At 52.1% G+C, this 25767-nt stretch overlaps 1 protein-coding gene across 1 annotated transcript; it reads left to right on the forward strand.

The window, feature by feature from the left end:
* Positions 1 to 743: 743 nt before the first annotated feature.
* Positions 744 to 24104, forward strand: ARAP3 (ArfGAP with RhoGAP domain, ankyrin repeat and PH domain 3). Its single transcript, XM_090288122.1, has 33 exons — positions 744 to 1512; positions 3129 to 3669; positions 3786 to 3847; positions 3942 to 4053; positions 7487 to 7690; positions 7827 to 7896; positions 8161 to 8281; positions 8372 to 8556; positions 8637 to 8743; positions 8990 to 9189; positions 9287 to 9372; positions 9506 to 9688; positions 9851 to 9986; positions 10617 to 10733; positions 11151 to 11298; positions 11403 to 11505; positions 13315 to 13534; positions 14480 to 14543; positions 14791 to 14954; positions 16784 to 16996; positions 17262 to 17367; positions 18241 to 18388; positions 18662 to 18730; positions 19372 to 19446; positions 19545 to 19659; positions 21062 to 21190; positions 21272 to 21405; positions 21623 to 21705; positions 21804 to 21839; positions 21975 to 22038; positions 22144 to 22281; positions 22469 to 22507; positions 23064 to 24104. Exons 2-33 carry the CDS (start codon positions 3146 to 3148, stop codon positions 23538 to 23540), a joined length of 4632 nt encoding a protein of 1543 aa, XP_090144248.1. The 5' UTR covers positions 744 to 1512; positions 3129 to 3145; the 3' UTR covers positions 23541 to 24104.
* Positions 24105 to 25767: the final 1663 nt, after the last annotated feature.

Genomic DNA, 25767 nt, shown 5'->3' on the forward strand with positions numbered 1-25767 from the left:
GAAAGGAAGGGAGCCAGGCACTGGGACAGTGTGAAGGAGAGAGGGAAGGAAGGTGGGAGAAAGCACCCTAGACCACCATGCAGTAGAAGGAAAAGTTCCACGAGGCCAGAGGCAATTCTTGAGCCAGTGTCAGCTGTCAGAGGAGTCTCCTGTCTCCCAGGAATGGGCCTGCCTTAGCATCCCCACTGAGCTTCATCCTGGGCTGGGTGGAAGAAGCCCAGTGGGAGGCTGGCTTTAGACCAAGAGCTGATGGAGTTCAGAGAGAAGCGGCTGGAACGCTTGGTCCATTTTCACTCCTGGAGCTGGAGGTCTGTGAGGAACATTCTCCTGGCTCCACAACTGCCCATCTAGAAAAATGTCTCCATCTGGAAAGTGGAGATAACAAAATTCTCTCTCTTAAGGGTTGTTGTGAGGATTAACGGAAGTTTGCAAATCAGTGTTTACATAGGGCCTGGGATGCTAGTCAGTTCCCAACTGGTGCCCATTTTAGTCATTGATTAATATTATTTTTCTCTTTCTCAGAGGGTAGGGCTCCAGGAGGCTGAAGATGAGTTTCTATCCCCAGGTGGGAACCACTTCCCCAGAGGCAGGGGTCTTTCCCCAGCTATTGACAGTTCCTTCATCTGCTGACTCACAGCCAACTTCCTCTCGTACAAACAGGAAAACAGCCGGCCTGCAGCCACTCCCACCCCCCAACACCACACAAAACTAAAGGCCGGCGGGGCTCTAAGGGGGAAGTTCCTCCGACGCTGGGGGACAGATTTCAAGGCTGGGGCTCCAGCATAGATGGGGGAGGGGAGAGGAGCCTTCTCTCCTCAGATACTCCTCCATCCCCACACACACAAGTTTGCAGCGAAAGGAGGAGAAGGGGCTTCTCCCAAGGATGAAAGGGCTGTTTGCTGGTTGCCTGTGCCGGCATGACGCCAGCCTACCCTCACCCAGGTTTGGGAAAAGATCATCCCTGGGAAGAAACCTGGGCCGGGCCTTTGAGGAGGGAGAAGCGGCTGGGGTCCCGTCTGTGGCGCCTCTGTCCCTACTGCCCCAGGTCAGATCGCTAGGCTGCTGAAGGGTTTCCCCAGCCGGCGACCATCCCTGACTTCTGCAGGCGAGCTTTCGGCCCCCCATGCACTGGGTGCCCGGGCAGGGCGAGGAGGGGCGCACAGCTGTCCGGAGCAACGCTCTCCTTGTCTCTCAGGTTCTCCCCCTGTCCCCACCTCTGTTCTGGTCTCTGCCTCTTTGTCCGGCCTCCAGCTCTGTTCCGGTCCCTTTCTCGGCCCCCGAGAGGGCTGAGCGGGCCAGTCCCAAGATAAGCGCTGCGGTTGGGTAAGGAGACCAAAGCTTTTGAAGGCAGAAGCTTGCACAAGGAGTGGCCAGGGCCCCGCGGGGGGACGGCGGCCGGGGCGGGACTGGGCCCCGTCGGGGGAGGGTTGAGGGAGGCGGGGCCGACGCGGCGGGACCCGGAGCTTCGGACAGCCCCGCGGGCACCGGGCAGCGGACGACGGCCGCGCAGAGGTGAGGACCCCCGCGCCCCCGGGCCCCTGCTGCCCAGACTCCTCCCCATCACCTCCTCGAGGGCCTCCGTGGGAATCCCAAGCCCCCTTCCGCGCCGGCGGCCCTCCCCCACCACTCCCGGCCGCGACCCGCCCCTCCCTGCGGGCGCCCGGCCTCTGCCCCCTCCCTCCTTGCCCCCTCCCTCGTCGCAGCCCGTGCGGCCCGGAGCTGCCCGGCCCGCCCCCCGCACTCCTGGCCGGTGCACCTCCTGGTTCCCAGTCCCGTGCCCTCAGCCGGGCCTGAGTCACCGGGAAACTGGAGTCCGAGTCAAGGCCGGAGGCACAGCACTTGGGCCCTAGCTTGGGGATGGGGCCCGCCACTGCGAGGCGGAGAGCAGCCAGAACTGATGCTGGGGCGAGAGGGGAGTCCTGGTGAGGACTCCGCACGAGAGAAACAGGGAAAGACAGAGAGCTGGAGTCAGAAGTGGCCAGAGACACAGATGCAACTGAAGATCTAGGTTCAAGGTAGAGACTGCAGCAAGGAGAGGCTTAGAGAGCAAAACAAGGAGAGGGACAGAGATGGATTTGGAGGAAGAGACGGAAATGGGCTGGGTTAGAGACAGAGACAGGCCGAGCTAAAACTCAAGGGGGACAGAATCAGAGAGAGGTCCAGGGAATAGACCAGGGTCAAGGTGAGGGTGGACGAATGGGACAGAACTTTTGAGACCTGAGTCCAAGGGCACGGGCAGGGAAAAGGAAGGTCTGGAGAAAGCATAGGTAAGGGGGACGTCATTTCACACCGCCGAGCCCCCTACAGGGCGCGTGCTGACTTGTGCACATGTGCACATGTGTGTGAACATACTGTAGGGGAGTGGAGTAAGACCCTGGAGTACCGCTGGGCTCTGGTCCCTCATCTCTCCACCCCATCCCCACTCTGCCCAGGGCTAGGGTCTCACATGCTGAGACTAGTTAAGGCTCTCTTGGCAGCCTGGCCAAGACAGGCAGGATGTGTGGGAGGCCAGAGCTGTAGGGACAGGAAGGAAGTCTGAGCTGAGACAATAGGTGGAAGGGGAGGAGGAACTGGGAATGACTAGGATTAGGATGCCAGGCCCTGTACCTCAGCTCTGGAAACAGTGGGATGGGATCCGCACCTCCTCCTATGCCACAGCTGCCCCTGCCTTCACCTTATGCCACAACAGGGTCAGGCCACATCATGTGTCCCCTCCTCCTCACCAACCGACTCCACCTAATCCCTCCAGGGTCCTTGTATCTTGTCCTGTTCTTACTTAGTTGACTGTGCAGTCCTGCAGGGGCAGAGCCTTGACCTCGATCCAGGGTGGGCAGGAGCTTAGGGGCCAACACTAACACATGCTTGTTGTGAGCCTTGGGCAAGTCTCTTCACTATCTGGGCCTCAGTTTCCTCATCTGCAAATGAAGGGATTTTCCTATAATAAGAAAGCTCATTCTGATCTCCTGGGATGGCTTTGCCTCCAGATCAAAGGCCTCTGGTTCTTTTTCTTTGGAGGAAGACTGGAGTCTGGTACTCCGCACCCCCGCTCCCCATCCAGGCCTCAGACTTTGAGACAGGGAAGGGGAATCTCAGCCTGAGCCCTCCCTTCACCCTGCCCCTCCCCCTAGCAATGGCCTGAGCCCCCATGGCTGCCCCTCAGGACCTGGACATCACTGTGTGGCTGGCCACGGTGCACCTGGAGCAGTATGCAGACACGTTCCAGAGGCATGGCCTGGCAACAGCGGGTGCAGTCCGCGGCCTGGGCCACGAGGAGCTGAAGCAGTTGGGCATCAGCGCCACGGGGCACCGGAAACGCATCTTGCGCCTGCTGCAAGTGGGCACCACAGAGGGCTCCCTGGATCCCCAGCTGGAGAGTGCCATGGAGCCGTCCCACAGCCCAGCCCCCCAAGCCCAACCTCCCAAGCCTGTGCCTAAGCCCAGGACAGTATTTGGTGGGCTCAGTGGCCCCAGTACCACCCAGAGGCCTGGGCTGAACCCAGCTCTCTTGAGACCAGAGGTGCCCGGGAGCCCAGAGTCCAGCCCAAGGTCCCTTCATTTCCCCACCTCCACCTCTGAGCAGCCTTCAGCCTTGAATACTGTGGAGATGATGCCCAATGCCATCTACTTCGGCCTGGACTTAAGAGGCGGGGCACAGTCAGCTCAGGACACGTAAGTGGGGTTGCGTCCCTGGAGATCCAGTGCTGGGTGGGGGCAGAGAGAAGCAGAGCATGAGGGCTTGACTTTCCTACTTTCTCCCTTAATGACCACTAGGTCTTTCCCCTCAGGGCTCCAGACAGCTCCCAAACAGCTGCCCCCACTCCTGCCCTCAGGCCCACCACAGGCACAGGTAGGTGGGTTACCATGGGCTGGGTGGTGGGGGGACAGTGCCTTCAGGACCTCAGACACCTGATCTCCTCTTCCCATCTTCCTCCCCCCGACAGTGCACATCATGGACCCTGGTTGCCTGTACTATGGTGTCCAGCCTGTGGGGGTCCCAGGGACATCCAGCAGAAGAGAAAGCAGAGGCTTCTCTCAGGACAGGGCTGAACGCAGGTAAGTAGTCAGTCAGGTGGCTATGGCAGAAAGTGGGGAAGCTTGAGGAGCCGGTGGTAGCCATGGATCTAGTTATTCATCAAGTGTGCATTGAATGTCCACTGCCCATCAGCCAGTGGGTCTGTAGCTGTATCTGTATCTCAGATACAGACGAACATTACAGACCTAGTTTCTGCCTCAGGCAGCTTGTGACTCAGTGGAGCAGACAGGAAATAAAGACAAGTTGACAAATGGACATATAATTTAAAATAGGGAGCAATGCTTTTCATTCTTTCATTTAACAAACCTGATAGGTCAGAAATCCCTGGCCTCGTTGGGAGATGATCAATTAACAATGGGTACAATAAGTAAGTTACACCATATGTTAAAAAGTGTTTAGTGGCATAGGAAAATGCAGAGCCGGGTAAGAGGGTTAAGGTGGATTGTGGTGGAAAGTAGACTGCAATTTTTCATTAAGAATGACCAGAATGGCCCTGGCTGGTGTCGCTCAGTGGATTGAGTGCAGGCCTGTAAACCAAAAGGTCACTGGTTCGATTCCCAGTCAGGGCACATGCCTGGGTTGTGGGCCAGGTCCCCAGTTGGGGGTGCATGAGAGGCAACCACACGTTGATATTTCTCTCCCTTTCTTTCTGCCTCCCTTCCCCTCTCTCTAAAAATAAATAAATAAAATCTTAAAAAAAAAAAAAAAAAAAAAAGAATTACCAGAATGCAGAATGTTAAGATGATGTTTGAGCAAAAACATTCAGGGGGTAAGAGAATCAGTTACAACAATATCTGAGAAAAGAGTGTCCCAGGCAGGTGGGAGAGGCCAGAAGAGAGGCCTCAAGGAGGCCGTGTGTCACGTGCCCAGGGGAACAGGAGCTGCGGCAGGGCCAGCTGGGGCAAAGTGGGCTAGGGTGGGAGTAGTGGGAGGAGATGAAGTCAGATAAAAGGGGCCCAATGAGGGCAGGACCTTGTGGGACTTTCAGTTTTACTCTAAGTAAAATGGGAAGCCACTGGAAGGGTTCTACTTAATTTGAGTCCCTCTGGCTGCTGTGTTAGGAATGGTCTGTAGAGGGCAAAAGCAGAAGCACAGACCCCTTAGGAGGTTTTTGCAGTAATCTAGGTGAGACATTGGAGCCTAGGTAGTGCAGATGGTGAGAAGTGGTTGGGTTTTGGTTATATTTTGAAGGCAAACTGCTCTAGTAAATTGGGGTGTGTAAGAAAAAAGACCAGTTAAGAATGACATAAAGGATTTCTTTCAGTCTGGGCCTGCACTGTCTACTGTGGCAGCCACTAGCCACATATGACTGCTGACCAAATGTGGCGAGGCTGGACTGAGATATGCTATAACAGCAAAACAACTACCAAATTTTAAAGACTTAGTACAAAAAAAAAGGCAATGCTAGATGAATATAAGAGACATAGGAATAAATTATCTTAATAATTTTTATGCTGATTGCATACTAAAACGTTAATGTTTGGGCTGTGTTGGGTTAAATAAAGTATATCATTAGAAGTAATTTCACTTGTTTTTTTTTAACGTGGCTACTAGAAAATTTAAGATGACATACTATGTGGCTTTCACAATGACTTCTGTTGGACAGCATTGTGCTGAGCAACTGAAAGTTCCTGGAGTTGCCATGGTCTGAGATGGGGAGGGCTGAGGGTCAGACCAGGAGTTCAGTTTTGAATGTGCTCAATTTGAGGTGTATATTATATACCCAAGAGGAGATGACAGACAAACCCTTGGATATGCAAGTCTGAAGTTCGGGGGAGAGCTCTAAGCTGGAGATAGATTTGTGAGCTGTCAGTAGTAAAATGCATGTGTGCCAGCTGTGAGTGAGTGTCTACAGAGTGGAGGATCAAGCTCAGCATCCTGGCACACTTCAACATAAGAGGTTTGGGAGAAGAGGAAGGATCAACAAGACAGACTGAAAAGAAATAGCTCGTGAAGGAGAAAGAAAAATAGGAGAATGTGATGTCGTAGGAGCCAAGTGAAGGACATGTGTAAGGAGGAGGGAGAGGTCAGCTGTGTCAGGTGCAGCTGAGAGTCGAGTAAGATGAGGGCTGAGAACTGGCCTCCGGAGCTGGCAACATGGTGGTTGATCAGAGCGGGCTCAAGAAAGAATGGAAGGAGCTGGAAATGTATAGACAACATTCTTCAGGAGTTTTTCTGCAAAGAAAAACAAAGTTGGAGTGGTTGTCAGTAGTGGAAGTGGAGTTAAGAAAGGATTTTTTATAGGCTGAAATGTTACCTGTGTTTATAGGTGAACATGAATGATCCAATAGAGAAGGAAAATTAGCTGATGTAGGGGAGGGAAAGGGGAGAAAGTCTGGAGCAATGTCCTTGTGTAGGTGAGAGGAACAGGATTCAGAGCACAGAGGGGACTGGCTTTAGACAGGGGTGTTAATTATAGTAACAGGAGGGAAGTAGAGTATGTGTGAAATTGGATAGATTGAGGCACTGGGAGTCTGTGGCAGTTCTTGTCTGATTGCTTCAATTTCTCAGGGAAGTAGGGAGTAAATAGATAGAGGGATGGTTCTCAGTCTAGGGAACTTTTAAAACTTACAGATGCCTGGACCCCCATCTCAGGAGTTCAAATTTAAGTGTCTGGTATGGGGCCCATATTGCAGAATTTCTAAGTTTCCCAAGTGATGTGCTGCTGAGGTTAAGAACCACTGGAAAGTAATAGAAAATAAGAAAGGACTTTCTGAGAAGGTGGCATAAGCAAAGGCCTGAGGATGAGAAAAGGTGGCCCAAGGGAGCATGTTCTGAGCTTAGGGACCAGCATGTGCAAAGGCTCTGAGAGGGAGGAGAATGTGGCCGATGTGTAGTAAGCAAAGGCGCAGGTGATACAAGATGAGGTCAGGGGAGTAGCCATGGTCTCACTGTCTGAGGTCTCAGAGGCCATGGTAAGGAATTCGGGTTTATCCTAAGTGTAAATGAGAAGTTGTTACAGGGTTTCCTGCAGGGGAGTGAAATGATCTCATCTGCATTTTTAAAAGAACAATCTGTGCTTGTGGGAAAATGGATGAGGGAGGGAGGGCCAGAGTGGAAGCAGGTGACCAGTTAAGTAATTGCATCACCCTGGTGACTACTGATGGGAACTTGGTCCAGGGAGACAAAGTCAAGAACTTTTAGGAGGAGGAACCAATAAAACTTACTGATTAGATATAAGCAACCATGACAGAAAACCATCTAACCAGCCCTTCCCCAACTCTTCTCCCAAGTAATAGTAATGGCAGAGGAGAGGGACTGAAATTTCCCCAAAGACAAGTCCAAGTGTGCTCATAGAAGAAGGCCCATGCTCATCTTATAGGTTTCCAGCCTCCCTATTCCCCATTTGAAAAGCAGATCCAGTGCCTGCCAGGCATTCTACCAGGTGCTATGGTGGGGATGTCCAGGGAATTGGGTCTAATGTGTGTCTCTCTCTGTCTTGGTCCACACAAGGCTCAGCAGGCAGGATGCAGAGACACGGGAGGAAGCTGGCTATGCCAGCCTTGAGCTGCCCGGGGATTCCACCCTCTCACTGCCCACGCTGGACACAGAGGAGACCAGTGATGACCTCATCTCACCTTACGCCAGCTTCTCCTCCAAGGCAGACCGCCCCACGCCCCTGCTCAGTGGATGGCTAGACAAGCTCTCCCCTCAGGGGTAGGGCTGCTGGGAAGGGAAGGGGGGAGAGGCTGGGCAGTGGAGTGGAGGTCAGGTCCCAAGTGTCCCAGACCCTAGGAGCTCCTCCGGGATCCAGCCTCCACCACTCACTGATCTCTGCCCCTCCCTTCCCTAGAAACTATGTCTTCCAGAGGCGCTTTGTGCAGTTCAATGGGAGGAGTCTGATGTACTTCGGCAGTGACAAGGTGGGGGTCCAGGAGATGCTACATGGGGCCTGGGGAGCGGGAGAGGGAGGGCTGAGAGAGGCTCAGGGTTGGAAGGCAGAAAGAAGCCCATGGTGGGGATGCAGTCACCGCATGACTGATATCAGCATCTAAGGTAGCCAGGTTAGCAGCTGTACCCCACTGCTTGTGGAATGAATGCTGATCTCATTAAAAGTTGGTGCTGGCCCCTGGTGTCAGCACACATGACCGAGTTTCTGTCCCTGTGGGTCACTGGGCTCTCTCCAGGACCCCTTCCCCAAGGGTGTGATCCCTCTGTCCGCCATCGAGATGACCCGCAGCAGCAAAGACAACAAATTCCAGGTCATCACCAGCCAGAGGGTGTTTGTGTTCCGCACAGAGAGTGAGGGTGAGGGCCAGGGCCCCCTGGGTCAGGGCGGGGGTGGGGAGACCGTGTGAACACACAGCCCACATACTTGCTTTTCTGTCCCCCCACCAGCTCAGCGGGACACTTGGTGCTCCACGCTGCAATCCTGCCTGAAGGAGCAGCGTCTCCAGGGCCACCCCCGGGCCCCCCAACCACCCCGACCCCTCCGCACAGGCATGCTGGAGCTGCGTGGACACAAGGCCAAGGTGTTTGCTGCCTTGAGCCCTGGAGAGTTAGCACTGTACAAGAGTGAGCAGGTGAGGAGGGTTGTCCGGGGCCGAGGGGCCTGGCCTAGCCCATCCTTGCACTTCACTGAGTCTCCCTCTGACCCCATCAGGCCTTCTCCCTGGGCATCGGGATCTGCTTCATTGAACTGCAGGGGTGCAGTGTCCGGGAGACCAAGAGTCGCAGCTTCGACCTGCTCACACCCCATCGCTGCTTCAGGTGGGGCCAAGACTGGCAGCAAGCAAGGTGGGGGGAGAAACTTGAGGGAGGCACAGGGGTGCAGAGGACTGAGGCCTCCTCAGGAGGATGTCAGTGGAAGTGCACTGATGGGAGTCCAGGGAGCAGGGTCAAGGCTGTCAAGGAGGGTCTGGGCTGGCCCATGGTGGTTCCTGCAGGAGTGGCCAGTGGGATGGGACAAGTTGGGGTGGGGTGTCCATGCCCACAGACTGGCTGTCCACCCCTCAGCTTCACAGCCGAGTCTGGGGGTGCTCGGCAGAGCTGGGCGGCCGCTCTGCAGGAAGCAGTAACCGAGACCCTGTCTGACTACGAGGTGGCTGAGAAGATCTGGTCCAATCGGGCAAACCTGCACTGTGCGGACTGTGGGGCCTCCCGCCCAGACTGGGCTGCTGTCAACCTGGGAGTGGTCATCTGCAAGCAGTGTGCAGGTGAGGCAGGAGCCTTTGGCTGAACTGGGGAGAAGAAGGGGGACTGTTGTGGGAGGGCACAGGGTACCCATGTCACATGCCTCTCATGCCCTGACAGGTCAGCACCGGGCTCTGGGTTCTGGTATCTCCAAAGTGCAGAGTCTGAAGCTGGACACGAGTGTCTGGAGTAATGAGATAGTGCAGGTGAGAAGTCTGAAGAGGGAGAATATGGGGGATGGAAGGAGAACATCCAAGAAAGGTCTTAGGGACACAGGATTGGAATGTCTGGAAACTTTGGAGTTTTTGTCACTCTCCTCTGCCCATTGTCATCTTGCAGTTGTTCATCGTCTTGGGAAATGATCGCGCCAACCGCTTCTGGGCAGCGACCCTGCCCCCAGGTGAGAGGCTGCATCCAGATGCAACACCAGGCCCACGGGGAGAGTTTATCTCCCGGAAGTACCGGCTGGGTCTCTTCCGGAAGCCCCACCCTCAGTATCCAGATCACAGCCAACTCCTCCAGGTAGGAGGGACCAGTTGGGGCTGATGGGCAGGGGAAAAGCAGTCTCTGAGTTGAAATTCTTAGGCTTGGGGGGAAAAGGGGCTCTTTTTGGTGGCTAGCTGACTGTCCCCAGGGCTCTCAGGTTGGGTTGCAGGGCTAACAGAATCCCTGACTTCCTTGTAGGCGTTGTGTGCCGCTGTGGCAGGACCCAACCTACTGAAGAGCATGGCCCAGCTTCTCTGTGTTGAAACCTCTGAGGGCGAGGAGCCCTGGTCTCCCCTGGCCACCGATGGCAGCTTCCCTAGTCTCCTGCCCCCAGGTAATCCCTGCAAACACCTCCTCTCTCTCCCCGCAGCAATTCTCAGCACCACCCCGTGCCTTGGTTCTTCCATGGAGCTGCAATCAACCCCTGACCAAGTCCATTACAAGGGCCCAGCCTGAGTGGTTTCCCAAACCTCTAGATCCTTCGGGGCCTGTTTCCTGATGTTATGAAATGACTGACACTGGCCACTACCTGCAGTGTGGGTCTGGATGTTTGAAATGTTAGTGATGGTCTGCCCCTGACAGGGTTAGCTCATAGGCCAGGTCTCATCTCCCTGGGGGCAGTCTGGTCATAGAAATCGTCATCTAAAGATGCTGGCCTCCAGTGGTCAGGTCAGTGGGGCTGAGACACTTACAGATGACCCATGCTCTGAGTCCTCCTCCCAGGACTGACTGCCTGGTAGGCTGGCTAGTGGGGAGAAGCAGTGGGCAAAGGCTGGGTTAGAGGCCTCATCCTACCATCTTTTCTAATCTGAGTGGAGAGTAGTCCAGCCCAACTGGGCTCTATGGAGCTACGCTGCCAGTGGAGTTTGGTCCCACTGTCTTTCTCAATCCAGTCCCTTCCCTAAGGAGCTCAGACCATCCGGCTGTACTGGCCCAACCTGACCACTATTTCTTTCCCTTACAGACTCCTCCCTTGGCGTGTACAATGAGGTGGTGGTACCGGCCACTTACAGCAGCTTCCTGTACTGTGGTCCCATCAGCAACAAAGCTGGACCCCCACCACCTCGCAGGGGCCGGGATGGTAAAGGGGAAGCCAAGGGATGGGAGGAGTTGGAGAAACTGGGATGGGTGCAGATGTACCATATCAGGACAGGGAAGAGAAGGCTGGCATGGGAAAGGGGGGTCATGCCCAGGGGTGGGCTGGGTGCAAGAGGTAAGGTGGCAGCATTGTGTTTTGAAGTCAGACTGTCAGGGTCAAATCTCAGCACTACTGCTTCCTACCCATGAGACTTGGGCAAGGTACTCAAACTCTGAGCCTCAGTTTCCCCATCTGTAAAACAGGAGTGAATAAAATACCCATCTCATAGGGTTGTTGTGAAGATTCCATGAGATCATATATAGCCCCGAGGGCTTGGCAGAAAATGAAGATCTGGGAAATGGGAATTCTGACAGCGGGGACAGAGGTCTTCTGCCTGCTGACTGTCAGTCTTCCCCTTAGCTCCTTCCCGAATGTGGTGTGTGCTGGGAGCGGCTCTGGAAATGTTTGCATCAGAGAGCAGCCCTGAACCCCTCAGCCTCATCCAGCCCCAGGATATTGTATGCTTGGGTGTGAGCCCTCCACCTACTGACCCAGGTGACCTTGACAGGTAACAGCCTTCCATGCTCACTGAGCTCCCCTTCCTTCTTGATCTTGAACCTGAAGCTCCCTTCTTGGCCCCCATTCTTTCCCCTGACTTCATCTTCTCTCTAGGTTCCCCTTTTCCTTCGAGCTCATCCTCACCGGGGGGAGGATCCAGCATTTTGGCACTGATGGAGCTGACAGTCTGGAGGCCTGGGTCAGCGCCATGGGCAAGGTGAGATAACAGAGACCCCTCCCGGACAGCTCATGGTTCTCCTGTCCCCATTTGCCCCCATCCTGTCCTCTCTATTTCTACAGCCACTCCCACCCCTTCTGTTAACAGCTAAGGTGGACTGGGCACTTAGTCTGTGCCAGGCCCTGTGGTAAGCACTGCCCCCTTGATATCTCATTTAATTTCACACCAACCTTCAGAGTAAGGATTATTAATGTGTCACATAAAGAAACTGAGTCACAGAGGCTATGAAGTCACTTACTTGGTCAAGGTCACAGAGCCAGAAGGCAGAAGAGCACAGGACCAAAATCAGGCATCTGTCCCCAAAGCTCATGGCTTAAACCTCACTGTGCTGGGCCTCTTCCCACAGAGAAGCTGCCCCTGCCTCCCATTCCTCTTGCCTCAGTTCTCCAGGTCCAGAGGCAAAGTTGCCTTCATCTGTCCCAGCTTCTCCATTGCCAGGTCTCTCTCCATCCTGTACCCTCCCCCTGGAATTAAAAGTTCAGATTCTGGAATCAGACATCCTGGGACTGAGCCCTTCACCTCTCAACCTTGTGAGCTTTTCCATAGGGATAGAGTGGGTATGAAAGACCCACTCCCTAAGGCTAAGAATTAGAGACACGTGAGGTCCACACTCCTGGCCTCCAGCAAGCCCACTGTCTGTGGGTGCTGAAGCAGCAGCGGCGATCATGATAATCACTCCCGTCCTAAAACAGCTTTGCCCTCAGCCCTGCTCCACCTTCAGCTCATCACCCTGGTGCTCTCCTGTCAACTTCTCAGGAAGTCCTGTGCCCTGGCAGCCTGTAGTTCCTTCTATAACCCCTTGCAGCTGCCTTCCTCGGCCATACCCTTCTGCTTCCCTGTGGGGGGCTAGTGACTCCCTATTGCAAGGTCCAGAGGCTTCCTTCTGGCCTCTCCAGGTCATCTTTGCAGCCTCTGACATTCCTCTGACCCCAGTCTCCCGATTCCCTTGTAACTTCTCACCCCAAAAGTTGTTCTCTGTGTCCTTTAATGGCTCTGTTGTGGCCCTCCCAGCTGGGCCCAAGTCTCCTCTTATTATCTTATTATTATTCACATTTGCCAAAAAATGCAGCCCATCCTTTAAGGCAGTGGTACTGCCTAGCGTGTGGGCTGCAGACTGTTACACCGTCCGGGCCCATGGGCTCTCTGTTATGTACAGAACTCAAGAGTCAGCTTTCAGAATCTTCATAACAGTTGGACCAAGTGACTCATGGGTGAGCTCCCATTGTAAAAATTGGGGGCTTATATTTTGTATGTGCTTTTCTCATTTCACTTTTGTAGTGATTCATTTTTATTGTTTTTTTTATTAAAGCATTGATTAATCACAGTTAAGAAATTAAAAAAGAAAAGAAAAGGCCCCTTTTCCTTCATCACAGGTAGTTTGAGAAGTACTGCTTTGAGGTCCACCTCAAACAGTCCTTTCTCCACAAAGCCTCTCCCCAGCCCCTTGGTGTGGTGAGACTTCCCCGGGCATTGTGACTCTAGTTATAGACCTGTTCTTTCTTACCCCTACATCCCAATTAAGGGCATAATGTCACACAGGGATCTTCTCTGTGTTGTTTGGAGCAAATTGAATTGAACTGAATTTCTGTCCTGTGTTTCTCTATCCATCTCTGTCTTCTCCTTGGATTTTTCCTTTACTCCCGCCCCATCCCTTTTCATTCCTCTCTTTTCTTCTGCTTTCTCTTCATGTCTTTCTCTGCCTTTCCTTGGCCCTCTCACTCTCTCCCCCTGACCTCTTGTCTCTCTTGCCATCTTCCTGTCCGCCTATGTCCTCCTTCTGCCTCACAGTGGTTCTCCCCGCTGAGCTGTCACCAGCTGTTGGGCCCTGGGCTGGTGCGGCTGGGCCGCCTGTGGCTGCGGTCCCCCTCCTATACAGCCCTGGCTCCTGGCCTCTGGCTATCAGGGTTTGGACTTCTTCGTGGTGACCACCTCTTCCTGTGTCCAGCACCGGGCCCTGGCCCCACAGTCCCTGAGGACATGGTGCATCTTCGGCGGCTACAGGAGATCAGTGAGTAGGGGTGGGGACAGGGGTGAAGGGTGGCCATGGAAGGGGGAGGAGTGGACTGTCATCTGTCTGGGGGTTCCTAAGGGAAAGAGCAGAACACAGTGGATTCAGGCACAAACTCTGGAGTCAAACTTCCCAGATTTAGAACCCACACACTTCATCACTTCTTAGCTGTGTGATCTTAGACAAGTTACTTACCCTCTCTGTGCCTTAGTTTCCTTATCTTTACAGTAGGCACAATAACAGGGTTATAGTGACTTTCAAATAGGCAATGCATGTAAAACATTTATCTCAGAGCCTGGGCATCTTGTAAGTGTTCAGTAAATGTTATATGTTATAAACCCTTTTTTTTTTTTTTTTGCTGTTTTTTTTTAAAGATTTTATTTATTTATTTTTTAGAGAGAGGGAAATGGAGAGAGAAAGAGAGGGAGAGAAACATCAATGTGTGGTTGCCTGTCATGCACCTCTAGCTGGGGATCTAGCCTGTAACACAGGCATGTGCCCTGACTGGGAATCAAACCAGTGACCCTCTGGTTCGCAGATTGGTGCTCAGTCCACTGAGCCACACCAGCCAGGATTGTGTTATAAATCTTATTGTTATTATCATTATTTGCAGTCACTTACTGGTTGGGAACTGGGAGAGGGTACTGGGTACTCTCACTTTCTCTTGAAAGAGGAACAGTATAGGGTAATGTTTTAGGGCTTTGGAAACAAGATACCTGAATTCAAGCTTAGCTTTGCCATTTTATAGCAGGTCATCAGAGGCAAGTTACTTAACCTCTGAGCTTTATGTGTCTCCTATAAAATGGGGACAATAATTCGTAGCTCATAGGATTCAATGCAGCATTGTTTGTAAGGCTCCTAGCTAGCACCTACATACCTTAAATGTTTCATAAACATTAGTCTTGGTACTGAAAACGATGATAATCTCCATGATTCTCCTCCCAGGTGTAGTCTCAGCAGCTGACACCCCAGACAAGAAGGAGCATTTGGTCCTGGTGGAGACAGGAAGGTAACTGTTGCCCCAACCCTTGACTCTAGGCGGCCCCTTTCTAGAGCTCAACCCACACACACCCTTTCACCCTGGCCTGCTGGACCATTGCTCACTTCTTCAAAGTCCCTTCCGTAGTTCAGAGTCCCTGTATGGGTTGGGTGTTGCTGTCCCCTGCTGGTGACTCTGGGAAACCTGGTCCTTGTTATTCTGGGCCTCTTGGTGGATCCTCTGGCGTGGCACTGACCTGGGGCCTCTTGGGTCTCAGGACCCTGTATCTGCAGGGAGAGGGCCGGTTGGACTTCTCAGCGTGGAATGCAGCCATTGGGGGAGCAGCCGGTGGGGGTGGCACAGGGCTGCAGGAGCAGCAGATGAGCCGAGGTGACATCCCCATCATCGTGGATGCCTGCATCAGTTTTGTCACCCAGCACGGTGAGTGGGTACTGGCCACTACTGAGCCAATATGGGAAGGGGAACAAGGGCCTGCAGACTGACAGCCTCTGTTGAGTGACTCTGGGCAAGCTGCTTTGCCTTTCTGAGCCTTTGTTCTTTATCTGTAAACTGGGGTCACCAACAGTCCTTATTTTCCAGAATAGTTGTGATAGTAAGATGACACCTATAGAGCATTTAGCACAAGACCAAGCAGGTAGTCAGTGCTCCAAGGTAGCTGTTCCGGGGCATGGGCATGGAGAGGGTGGGGCACTGAAATGTGACTAGAGACATAGACCCATGGAGAATGAAGAGGGGGCAGCCACAGGGCCAGAGCCAAGCTGCGCAGCCAAATCCTTGAAGGCTGAAACACAGTTATTCTGTGTGGGAGGTTTTCCAGGCATAAAAGATCAGCTATGCAAGTGGTTCCCAGAATTCTTTGTAAGCTTTTGGCCTCTGCTTTATTCTCCATCCCAAGTGAGGACCAAGTAGAATCTATCTCCTGGCCGAATCCCCATTAGAAGGCTGAACTCTTGAGAAGGAACATTCACAGAAAACTAAGGAAGGCAGTAAAGGGGGAAAAAGCACATTCATGAACCTACAAATAGTTGTGCTTACATTACAGCCAGGACAGTGGATAGGCAGTGGCTTAATGACATTCTCCATGCGTTGGTGGTAGCCTCATGCAGTGACTTCCCCCACTCACTAGACCCCTGCCCTCTTCTCAGCCTCACTTGTGGTCAAAGGAGGTATTAAGTCAGAGGGTGAATGAACAAGCCCTGGAGAAAGGGAGTGGGTGTTCATGTCTCCTCCTCCACGGTTCCTGCATTGCCACTTTTTATCCAACAGATATTTGTTGAGCTGCTCCCACGTGTGGGATACAGGGATATGGCAGTGAATAGGGAAGGTCCTATGAAGCTCAGAGACTAGTGGGAGAGATGGGTAGTGACTAAGAAAACAAATACAATCAGTTCTCATCATTTGGGGTAGTTACATTCAATGAAGTTACCACAAACACTGAGTCAATACATACTGAATGTTGCCCCAGTGGAAATACAGGGCGAGGTTCCTGAGAGCCTCTGGTCATATTTTCATCAACCAATCAATACATGACCTTATTTTATGTGTGTTTCTGTTTAAAGACACCTTATTTAATATGTATTTTTGATTTTTAACATTGAACTCATGGCCAACAAGCACTACATCCCCTGCCTAAGGCAACATTGTGGCCCATGTATTTTCTCCAGAAGGCACATCATAGCCTTCTTGCACTTAGAAACAGTAGACAGACATTAGCACTACAATTGGGGGCCATTTTACACAGCAAAATTACCCAGACAAACACACAGAATGCAAAAAAAATACATGGCTCTAAATATATCATGAAAAAGACACCTGTTTACTGTATGCGACCTTAGCTGGGAATGTGTCCAACAGGCAACTCAAATTTTTCTCCACTCTGCGCATGTTCACACATGACTGAAAAAGTGCCACCAGTATTGATTTGGGGGTTACAAATACATTTTAGCTAGTAGATTAATTTGCAAATGTGGAATCTTCAAATAACTAGGACCTATAACATGATTTCAGAGAGTGCTGTTTAAAAATGAGGAGACAGTGATGGGGGCTGCTATGTGTGATAGGGTGCTTGGGTAAGGACTTTCTGAGGATGAGGACTGAGCAGGGCCATGAAAAGCAAAACCATGAAGGAGGATTTCTTCCTCTGTGGCCCCCCCAACAGCCACACACCATGTAGGGGGTCACAGATGGGATGCTGGGCGGGTGCTGGGGGTCTTCGGGAAGTGGTGAGCAGAGATACTGGCTGTTCTCAGGGCTCCGGCTGGAAGGCATATACCGGAAAGGGGGTGCCCGTGCCCGCAGCCTGCGGCTCCTGGCTGAGTTCCGGCGGGATGCCCGGTCAGTGAAGCTCCGACCAGGGGAGCACTTTGTGGAAGATGTCACGGACACACTCAAACGATTCTTTCGAGAGCTCGATGACCCCGTGACTTCTGCACGGTTGCTGCCTCGCTGGAGGGAGGCTGCTGGTACTCCCAAGATCCCTAAGAACTCCTCCTGGGCAACTAGGGGCAATCAGGAACTCCACCCACCCCACCAGAATCCCTGAGGCTCTCTTGTGGGATTGGGCAGCCCCACTCCCTAACGCTCCCCCCACTGAAGGATCACCCAGGGACTCAGCTCAGGGCAAGGTGGGAAGGGGGCAGAAACACATCCATTCTGGATTTCTTACTCTAAAGATTCTTCCACTCTCCCTCCCCTGATCCCCTCCAACTCTTCCCCATTCCATCTCAGAACTGCCCCAGAAGAATCAGCGCCTGGAGAAATACAAAGAAGTGATTGGCTGCCTGCCGAGGGTCAACCGCCGCACACTGGCCACCCTCATTGGGCATCTTTATCGGTCAGTCTGGCAGAGCCCTTACTAGCTTCTCACTGACCCTTCTTCACTTTTGTCCAGCCCCCTCACTTACGTTCATTCATCCATCTCACAAACAATTGTTAAGCAAAGATATTACAGCATCAAGTGTCATTGTGGACTTGGGTCAGACAGACCTAAGCCTCAGTTTCCTCATTTGTAAAAGAAAGATGATGGAATGAATAGTGTCCACGTCACTGGTGATATAAGCATTGAGATAATGCTTGTAAAATTCTTAACTATAGCACCTGGCATGTGTGTAGTAAGCATTCAGAAATGGTGAGCTGTCAATATTATTTGGTTTTATTATTCTATGCCAAGCAAAGGAGTAGATGTAGGAGACAGGAATAAGATGCAGATCTATCTTTACCAGTCTCTGTTGGGGCGACAGGTCTTTAAATGATTCTAGGGTGAACCCCAGCTATATTATATATTAATTACGCTGTATCACAGGGATTGGCCAGGTATGACCTATGGGCCAAATCCAGACTGCTGCCTGTTCTGTAAATTTGGTTTTGTACATAAAGTGTAAAGCCATGCCCATTCGTTTTGTTGGCTCCCTTCACACCTCAACAGCAGACCCGAGGAGTTGTGACAGAGACTGTATGGCCTACAAGCCTGTAGTATTTCCTGTCTGTTCCATGAAAAGTTTGCTGACCCCTACTGTCTTTACAATCACCTATTCCTTGTCTGTCTGTCCCCTAGACTGGGAGCTCCTTGAGGCCAGTATTGTGTCTTACTCACTGTCACATCCCAAGTGTACAGTAGGGATTCAGTAGTGTTTGCTGAATGAATAGATGTGTTGACATACAGGTGAGCACAAACCGCATTCCTCATGACCCCCACATCCCTCCGCAGGGTGCAGAAGTGTGCAGCTCTAAACCAGATGTGCACGCGGAACCTCGCCCTGCTGTTTGCGCCCAGTGTGTTCCAAACAGATGGGCGTGGGGAACACGAGGTGCGGGTACTGCAGGAACTCATCGACGGCTATGTCTCTGTCTTTGATGTAAGCTCTCTCCACCCCTGACCCACAGTCCCTCTTCCTCACGCCAACAAGCCCCTAGCCCTCTGAATACCTCAGCATCAGGAACGACCTCCCAGAGCTTTGAACCTTCCTTACCCATAACCTCGCTTCTAACATCCTTGCCGGATTGGTCCCTAGCTCTTCTAGACTCTGACCCTCTTCTACAGGTTCTCCGGTCGTCGCATCTCTCCCTGCTCCCCTTCTTTCCCAGTATCCACCCCCACCACACACATACTCCTTTTGGCTCTTCCACAGATTGACTCTGACCAGGTAGCTCAGATTGACTTGGAGGTCAGTCTTATAACCACCTGGAAGGATGTGCAGGTAACTTGTCCTGACCTGGGCTTCTGAGTAGGCCAGGAGGGGACATCAAGATAGGAAGCTGACCTTCTGTTTCTGGGCATAGGAGTACTTTGGGGAGAGGGATTTGGTTCAAGATTTGATACATTCATTTCTCCGTGAGGATTCTCCATTACGAAATAGTTGCAGAAGCACTTCAGTTCCACATGTAAGAGATCCAAGGAAGAGTTAGCTAAATTAGACAGAGCTAAGAATACTAGTAATAAATGCCATAGTAAATAGCTGAGGACTTACTCTATTTCAGGCACCTGTAATCTCACGTTAGTATCACACAACTCCATGAAGTAGGTAGTCCCATTTTTCAAATAAGAAACTGAGGCTTGGAGAGTCACTCAAGGTCATACTGCAGAGACTGGCAGAGTCGGAACCCAGATAGCCTGACTCCAAACCTAGCCTCCCAAGCACTATCTCAGGAAGCACATAAGCAGCCTGGAGATCGAGTCCCACCACTCCTGGAGTTCTCCCTGTTAAGGGCTTGAGCCATGTTAGGGGTGAGCATCAGGAGTAGACTTTTTTGGGGTGAGGAGGAATGCTGATGAGGAGTCCTCTGGCCTTGGTTCTTTACATCCTTCGTGTGCTCCTGACTTCTCTTCCCCTTCCCTCAGCTGTCCCAGGCTGGAGACCTCATCATGGAGGTTTATATAGAGCAACAGCTCCCAGACAACTGTGTCACCCTCAAGGTCAGTCCCAAGGACACAGGAGGGGAGATGAGATGATGATGTGGGGCAGGGGCAATGGCCTGACCGGCAGGGGTCCTCTGCTTTTGCCCTGACCCCAGGTGTCCCCAACACTGACTGCGGAGGAGCTGACTAACCAGGTACTGGAAATCCGGGGAACAGCTGCTGGGACTGACTTGTGGGTGACATTTGAGATTCTCGAGCATGGGGAGCTTGGTGAGTATGACCATGTATGTGCATGTGTGCTGGAGGGTCGAAGTCATCGATGACTTCTATGTGGTCCAAATACAGGAGACATTTCCTTATGCATCTGAGGGGACAATCTACACAGTTGGCCATTCCCTCATTCTTGATACTCTTTCCTCTCTTGATTTTCATGGGCCTGCAAAACCTTGGTTTCCCTTCCACCTTGAAGGAGGCTTCTCTTCTTCTTTTGCCCAGATTCCAAATGTTGGAGAGACCCAGGCTCCAATCCTGGACCTTTTTCCTTTCTCTGTCTACATTTCTCCTTGGATGAGCTCATCCATCCCCATGGCTTTAAATGCCATTAATAGGCTGGCCTCGCAATATTTTATCTCCATACCAGACCTCTTTGAGTTCCAGACTCACATGTCCAGCTGTCTACTTGGCATTTCTGCTTGTACTTCTCATAAGCCTCTCAAATGTAAACTAAGACCAAACTCAGTTCCCAGCCCCTCCCCTAACAAAAAGCCCAGGTCATTTCCTAGTTTTCCCTAACTTAGCCAGTGGCACCACCATTCATATAGAGGCCAGACATTTAGGAGTCCTCTGAAGCTCTTCCCTTTCCTTTGTCTTCATACTCAACCCAACTAACTAGTTCTGCAGATTCCATTCACATCTATCACTCTTTCCATCCCCACCATTGTCACCACCCTGATCAAAGTCACCACTAACATGTACAGTCCCAGAAAGGCAATAGCTGGCCAGTATTCCATTCTTGCCTGCTGATAAAATCATGCCATTCCCACAGTCAAAACCTTCCAATGGCTTCCCATTGGACTTAAAATTCAAGTTCCTTATTGTGGTCCACAAGACCCTGAGCGTCTTATTTCTCAGACCCCATCTCGCATAATTTATCCTATTCTCTTTGCTCCAGCCACATTGGCTGTTCAGTTCCTCAAACACATCATTCCTTACTCAGGGCCTTTGTTCTTGCATTTTGTCATGCCTGAAATCTTCTTCCCCCTGATGTGGGCATGACTTGTTCTTCCTAACCCTTTGGTTCTCTGAGTTTCATCTACAAATGTTCCCTCTGAAAAGCCTTGCCTTATCACAGTTTCTCAGTACCTGCCCTGTTAACTCTTTTTCAGTTTCTTGTTTCTTTCAAAATAATTATTTGTTTTTAATTGTTTTGTTTCCTTACCTGTTTACTGTCTGCTACCTCACTAGGCTGTGGGCTTTGTGAAGGCAGGTCATGTGTTTCACGTTCACCGCTGCCTCCCCGCGGCCAGCTCTGTGCCTGGCAGAGAGTCGGTGCTAACATAAATGCCTGTGGCTGCAGGGGGGATGGACGAATGACTGAGTGACTAGGCAGGAAAGGAGTTCCAGGCTGTGGATGGAGCTTCTGGTTGATACCCACCCCCACCTTGTCCCTTAGAGCGGCCACTGCACCCCAAGGAAAGAGTCCTGGAGCAGGCCTTACAATGGTGTCATCTCCCAGAGCCCTGCTCGGCCTCCTTGCTCTTGCGAAAAGTCTCCCTGGCCCAGGCCAGCTGCCTCTTCACAGGTGAGCCTCCTTCTTCAGCCCAGCACCTCTAGGCCTCTCTCCCAGGACTCCCCCCACCTAGTACTGCCCATTTGTACCCAGGTGTCCGGCGGGAGAGCCCAAGGGTAGGGCTCTTGCGGTGTCGAGAGGAACCACCCCGCTTACTGGGAAACCGCTTCCAGGAGAGGTTCTTTCTGCTTCGTGGTCGCTGCCTGCTGCTGCTCAAAGAGAAGAAGGTGGGGCCCTGGGGCTGTTGGGGAGGGACACTGGGTGGCCGTGTGGGAGGGGCCATGACTGCACTGACCCTCACTCCACAGCCCATAACCTTACCAAGTCACACTGCTTCCCTGGCCCTGTGACCACATAACCCCAATGCTTCCCTGACTTCTCAACCTCATAAACTGTGATCCTTCTCTCACCTCTGAACCTCACTGACTCCATCCATGTCCTCAGAGCTCTAAACCAGAACGGGAGTGGCCTTTGGAAGGTGCCAAGGTCTACCTGGGGATCCGCAAGAAGTTAAAGCCTCCAACACCGTGAGTTTTCTTCCCTAGCCCACACTTCTAGGGCCTTTCTGCCACCACCCCTCTGGTCTTTCTGACCGCCCCATCAACTGTTCTCCGTTACCTCTCAGGTGGGGCTTCACGTTGTTACTGGAGAAGATGCACCTGTGAGTACCGTGCAGTCTGGCTTCTCCTCCGGCCCAAACCTGCTGCCTCTCCTTCATTTCCTCGCGTTTCCTGTTCTCCATCCCTATAGCTGTGACCTCTTTCCTGTCCCTAAATTCCCCTCTTATCATCCCCAGCTACCTGTCCTGCACTGATGAGGATGAGATGTGGGACTGGACCACCAGCATCCTCAAAGCCCAGGTGAGGAGAAGAGCAGAGGGCTAGGTATGTGGTCCCAGCTCTGCCCCTTAGTACCCCCCAGTACCTCCCATGCCCACCTGTGCCACCCTTTCCCCCTCCCTCCAGTACGATGACCAGCAGCCAGTCGTCTTACGACGCCGTTCCTCATCTGACCTTGCCCGTCAGAAGTTTGGCACCATGCCTTTGCTACCCATCCGCGGGGATGACAGCGGGGCCACCCTCCTCTCTGCCAATCAGACCTTGGTGAGATCCCAGCCCACCTCATCCCCTTCCTGATCCCTGCCCGTGCCCTGCAGGAGGAGTGGTGCACCGGGAAGCCCAGTGTCCCCCCTGTGCCTTCTCTGCATCCCCACTGCCCACCTTTTATTGCCAGGCCTCACTGTGTCTCTGTGTCTTTCTTTCCCTGAATCCCCACCCTACCTCTTCCCAGAGGCGACTTCACAATCGGAGGACCTTGTCCATGTTCTTTGTGAGTACTGTGCCTGCTCCAGCTGTGTGCCTTTCAGCGCTGGGTTCCTCTGTGCTGTTGCCTGAGCCAGTGTGCTCTTTGTATCTGTCCTGATGCAAGCCAAAAAAGTGAGAGAGTGTAGGGGCCAGGAAAAGTGAAGAAATTGAGAGATGGTGAGATGTGGTGAGGAAAGGGGGAAGTGGTTACAAGATCAGAGAAACAGAAAGAAAGCAGTGAGGTGAATGCATTTTGGAGTACAGACCTGGGTTCAAGCTCCAGCTTCAACATTTGGCAACGTATTTAACCCCTCTGTGCCTCAATTCACTCACCTTCAGTGTATCCCATCGTATTTAACCCCTCTGTGCCTCAATTCACTCACCTTCAGTGTATCCCATTGTATTTAACCCCTCTGTGCCTCAATTCACTCACCGTCAGTGTATCCCATCGTACAGCGTTGTTTTGATACCATATCTGCGAAGTATTCTGAAGTATCTGGCTGAGAGCAAGAGCTCAATAAATGATAGCGATAAATAATCCGGTAACTAACTCTGTCCCCTGCCAACCCATTCGCATCCAGCCAATGAAGTCATCCCAAGGGTCTGTGGAGGAGCAAGAGGAACTGGAGGAACCTGCGTATGAAGAGCCAGTGTATGAGGAAGTGGGGGACTTCCCAGAGCTGACTGAGGACACCTCCACCTCCTTCTCCGCTGTGAGGGAGCAGACAGCCAAGTCAGAGACCCCCCTTGCCAGCCAGAAGTCCTCTGATCAACCTCTTCTCTCCAAGGCAGGCCAGGAGGAGAGACCACCAGAGCCCCCTTTGGGTCCTCCTTCAAAGAACAGCTCCCAGACACATGCGTCCTTGGAGGAACAGCTGCTGCAGGAGCTCAGCAGCCTCATCCTGAGAAAGGGAGAAACCACCATAGGCCTGGGAAGCCCCTCCCAGCCCTCCAGCCCCCAACTCCCGAGCCCCAATAGCCACCCGGCACAGACACCTGGCTTCCCCACCCCACCTCCCTGCACTTCCAGTCTACCCTCCAGCCAGCCCCTCACATGACCAGCAATCGGAGGGAGAAGGTAACAAAAAGACCTGAGCTCTCACCTCGGCAGACACTGTTGGGAGCTTCCTCTGCCCTGGCTGGAAAGGCTGTAGAATCCAGTGTGGCGCAGTAGAAGTAGCACAGGAACTGAGGGCTCCAGAGGCTGTGTCCTGCCCAGAAGGAGGCAGGCCATGGCCCCTCTCTGGGCCTCTGCTCATGTGTCTGTACCATGAAGTAACTGAAATAAGGAGAGCAGTGAATGTCAAACTGTTCCTCAGAGCTGTAAGTCCCACATATTTTTCCTCAACAAGGGCAATTCCTGCTTTGTATATTTAATATGTTGGGGCTCTGTGGGAGACTTGGGGTTTGAAAAGAATGGTTTTACTCTGTTAAAGAAAAAAAAGATTTGGAGGCCAGGGATCTGAATGAGCTCAAGTCTGTCCTACTCCACCTCCACTTCCTACATTCGGGGGGCTACATTGAAGCCCAACAGTGGGGAGGTTGATTAGAGCTGGGAGCTGGGAAAAAGAGGAGCCAAAAAGGATGGGACACTGTTAATAAACCTTGGAACCAAAAAGTTACCATTTTTTTATTCATTCATTCATTCATTTGTTCATTCATTCACTCAACAAATATGTAGAGTACCCAGTCATTGCTAGGAATTGGGGATAGAGTATGAACAAAGCAGATGGGGTCCCTGTTTTTATGGAGCTTCCACTGTAGATGGGGAACAGAAAACAGAAAACACACACAGATTCAGTGCTGTGAAGAAGCTAAACCAAAGGGATGTGGAGGGAGACTTCAGGCTGGGTGAATGGGGAAGGCCTCGGTAAAGAGATGAAACATTGAAACTTCAGGGTAAGAAGCAAGACTGGTGGAGAGCTGGGAGAAGGAGCACTCCAGAAAGAGAGGGAAAGCAGCAGGCATGAAGTCTCTTGGCCTGCCAGTGTGAAGGCACTTGGCTTGCTGGGGGAACAGCAAGGACGGTGGAGCACTGCAAGTGGGGAGTGGGAGAAGAGTATAGGACTGAGGGGGAAAGATGGGCAGTGGCCCAATCATTCACAGCCTTGTAGACCGTGCTGGGGCATTTGGATTTTATTCAGAAGCAACTGAGGAGTTTTAATGAAGAAAGTAATGAGACCTTCTTTCTTTTAAATAAAAAAGCAACCATTCTGGCTGTTTATGAAATAATGGGTTGTGGTGCGGGTGGGGAGAGACTGGAAGATATTAGACTAGGAGACTGATAATGAGGGCTTGGACTAGGTTGGTGGTTTTGGAAAGCAAAGGAAGTGGATCAATAGGAGATATTTTTAAGAAACAAGCTATAGGACTTGCTGATGGATGGAAGGTGGTGGTAAGAGAAAGGACACGCTGACCCTGGGTTTCTGACTTTCCCATGTGGTTGGAGAGTGGCACCATTTAGTATGTTACTTGGGGGAGGTGACTGGGGAAAAATCAGGTTGAAGAATTTGTTTTAAAAGTTTTAGGTACCTATTAGATACACAAGTGGAGATGTCAGTGGGCTGTTGGAAATGTGCATCTGGAGCTTGGGGCAACTTTTCAAGTCAGGGGTGTGGTGATGGATGTGGGCCACGGATAGGTGGCAGGGTGAGGAAAGGGTGTGCAGATCCTCAGAAAGCTGTGCAGGGGCTGAAGGTCACACCCTGAAGGTGACTGGGGCATTCTGGGACACCAGAACCTATGCTCATCTCCCAGCTCACACCCACTCACTGGTGTCTTTTAGTTTCCCCTGGCCTGGGATGTACCTGTCTTCTGGGACTGGTTCCTTTCTGGCTGCAGGTGTCTTTCTCACCTCAGCTCACTCTGGCTTTTCCAGTTCAGTAGGAAGTGGGAAAATGTCTGGGACCAGCCCTGTTTCCCTTGTCAGACGCATCTTCACTCAGGCATCCAGTGACTCAGTTTCCCTCGTCACAGACTGAGTTACTCGTCATTCTTTATCCTTCGAGGAGGGGGGGACTGGAGATCTGCATATGTAAATGCATAATTAGAAATAATTACAGGCTAAGTCAGCTTCTCCACTAGAAATAGAACCTAGGCGTCTTGACTCAGAAACCTGGGGTTCCCCCTACTGCCCAGCGGACGCGGCGTCCACCCCGCGAACTGGACCCTTTCTAGGGTGTTGAAAGACATCACAGAGGTTTAGTTCCTCAGCCGCACCCCTCTCGTAGCCTGACCAGACGTGGGCGGGGCGAGGGCGGAGCCGGGCCAGGCCAGGCCAGGGGC

Source organism: Furipterus horrens, unplaced genomic scaffold (genome assembly GCF_987537825.1).
Source record: "Furipterus horrens unplaced genomic scaffold, mFurHor1.1.pri manual_scaffold_10, whole genome shotgun sequence".
Taxonomy (NCBI): domain Eukaryota; kingdom Metazoa; phylum Chordata; class Mammalia; order Chiroptera; family Furipteridae; genus Furipterus; species Furipterus horrens.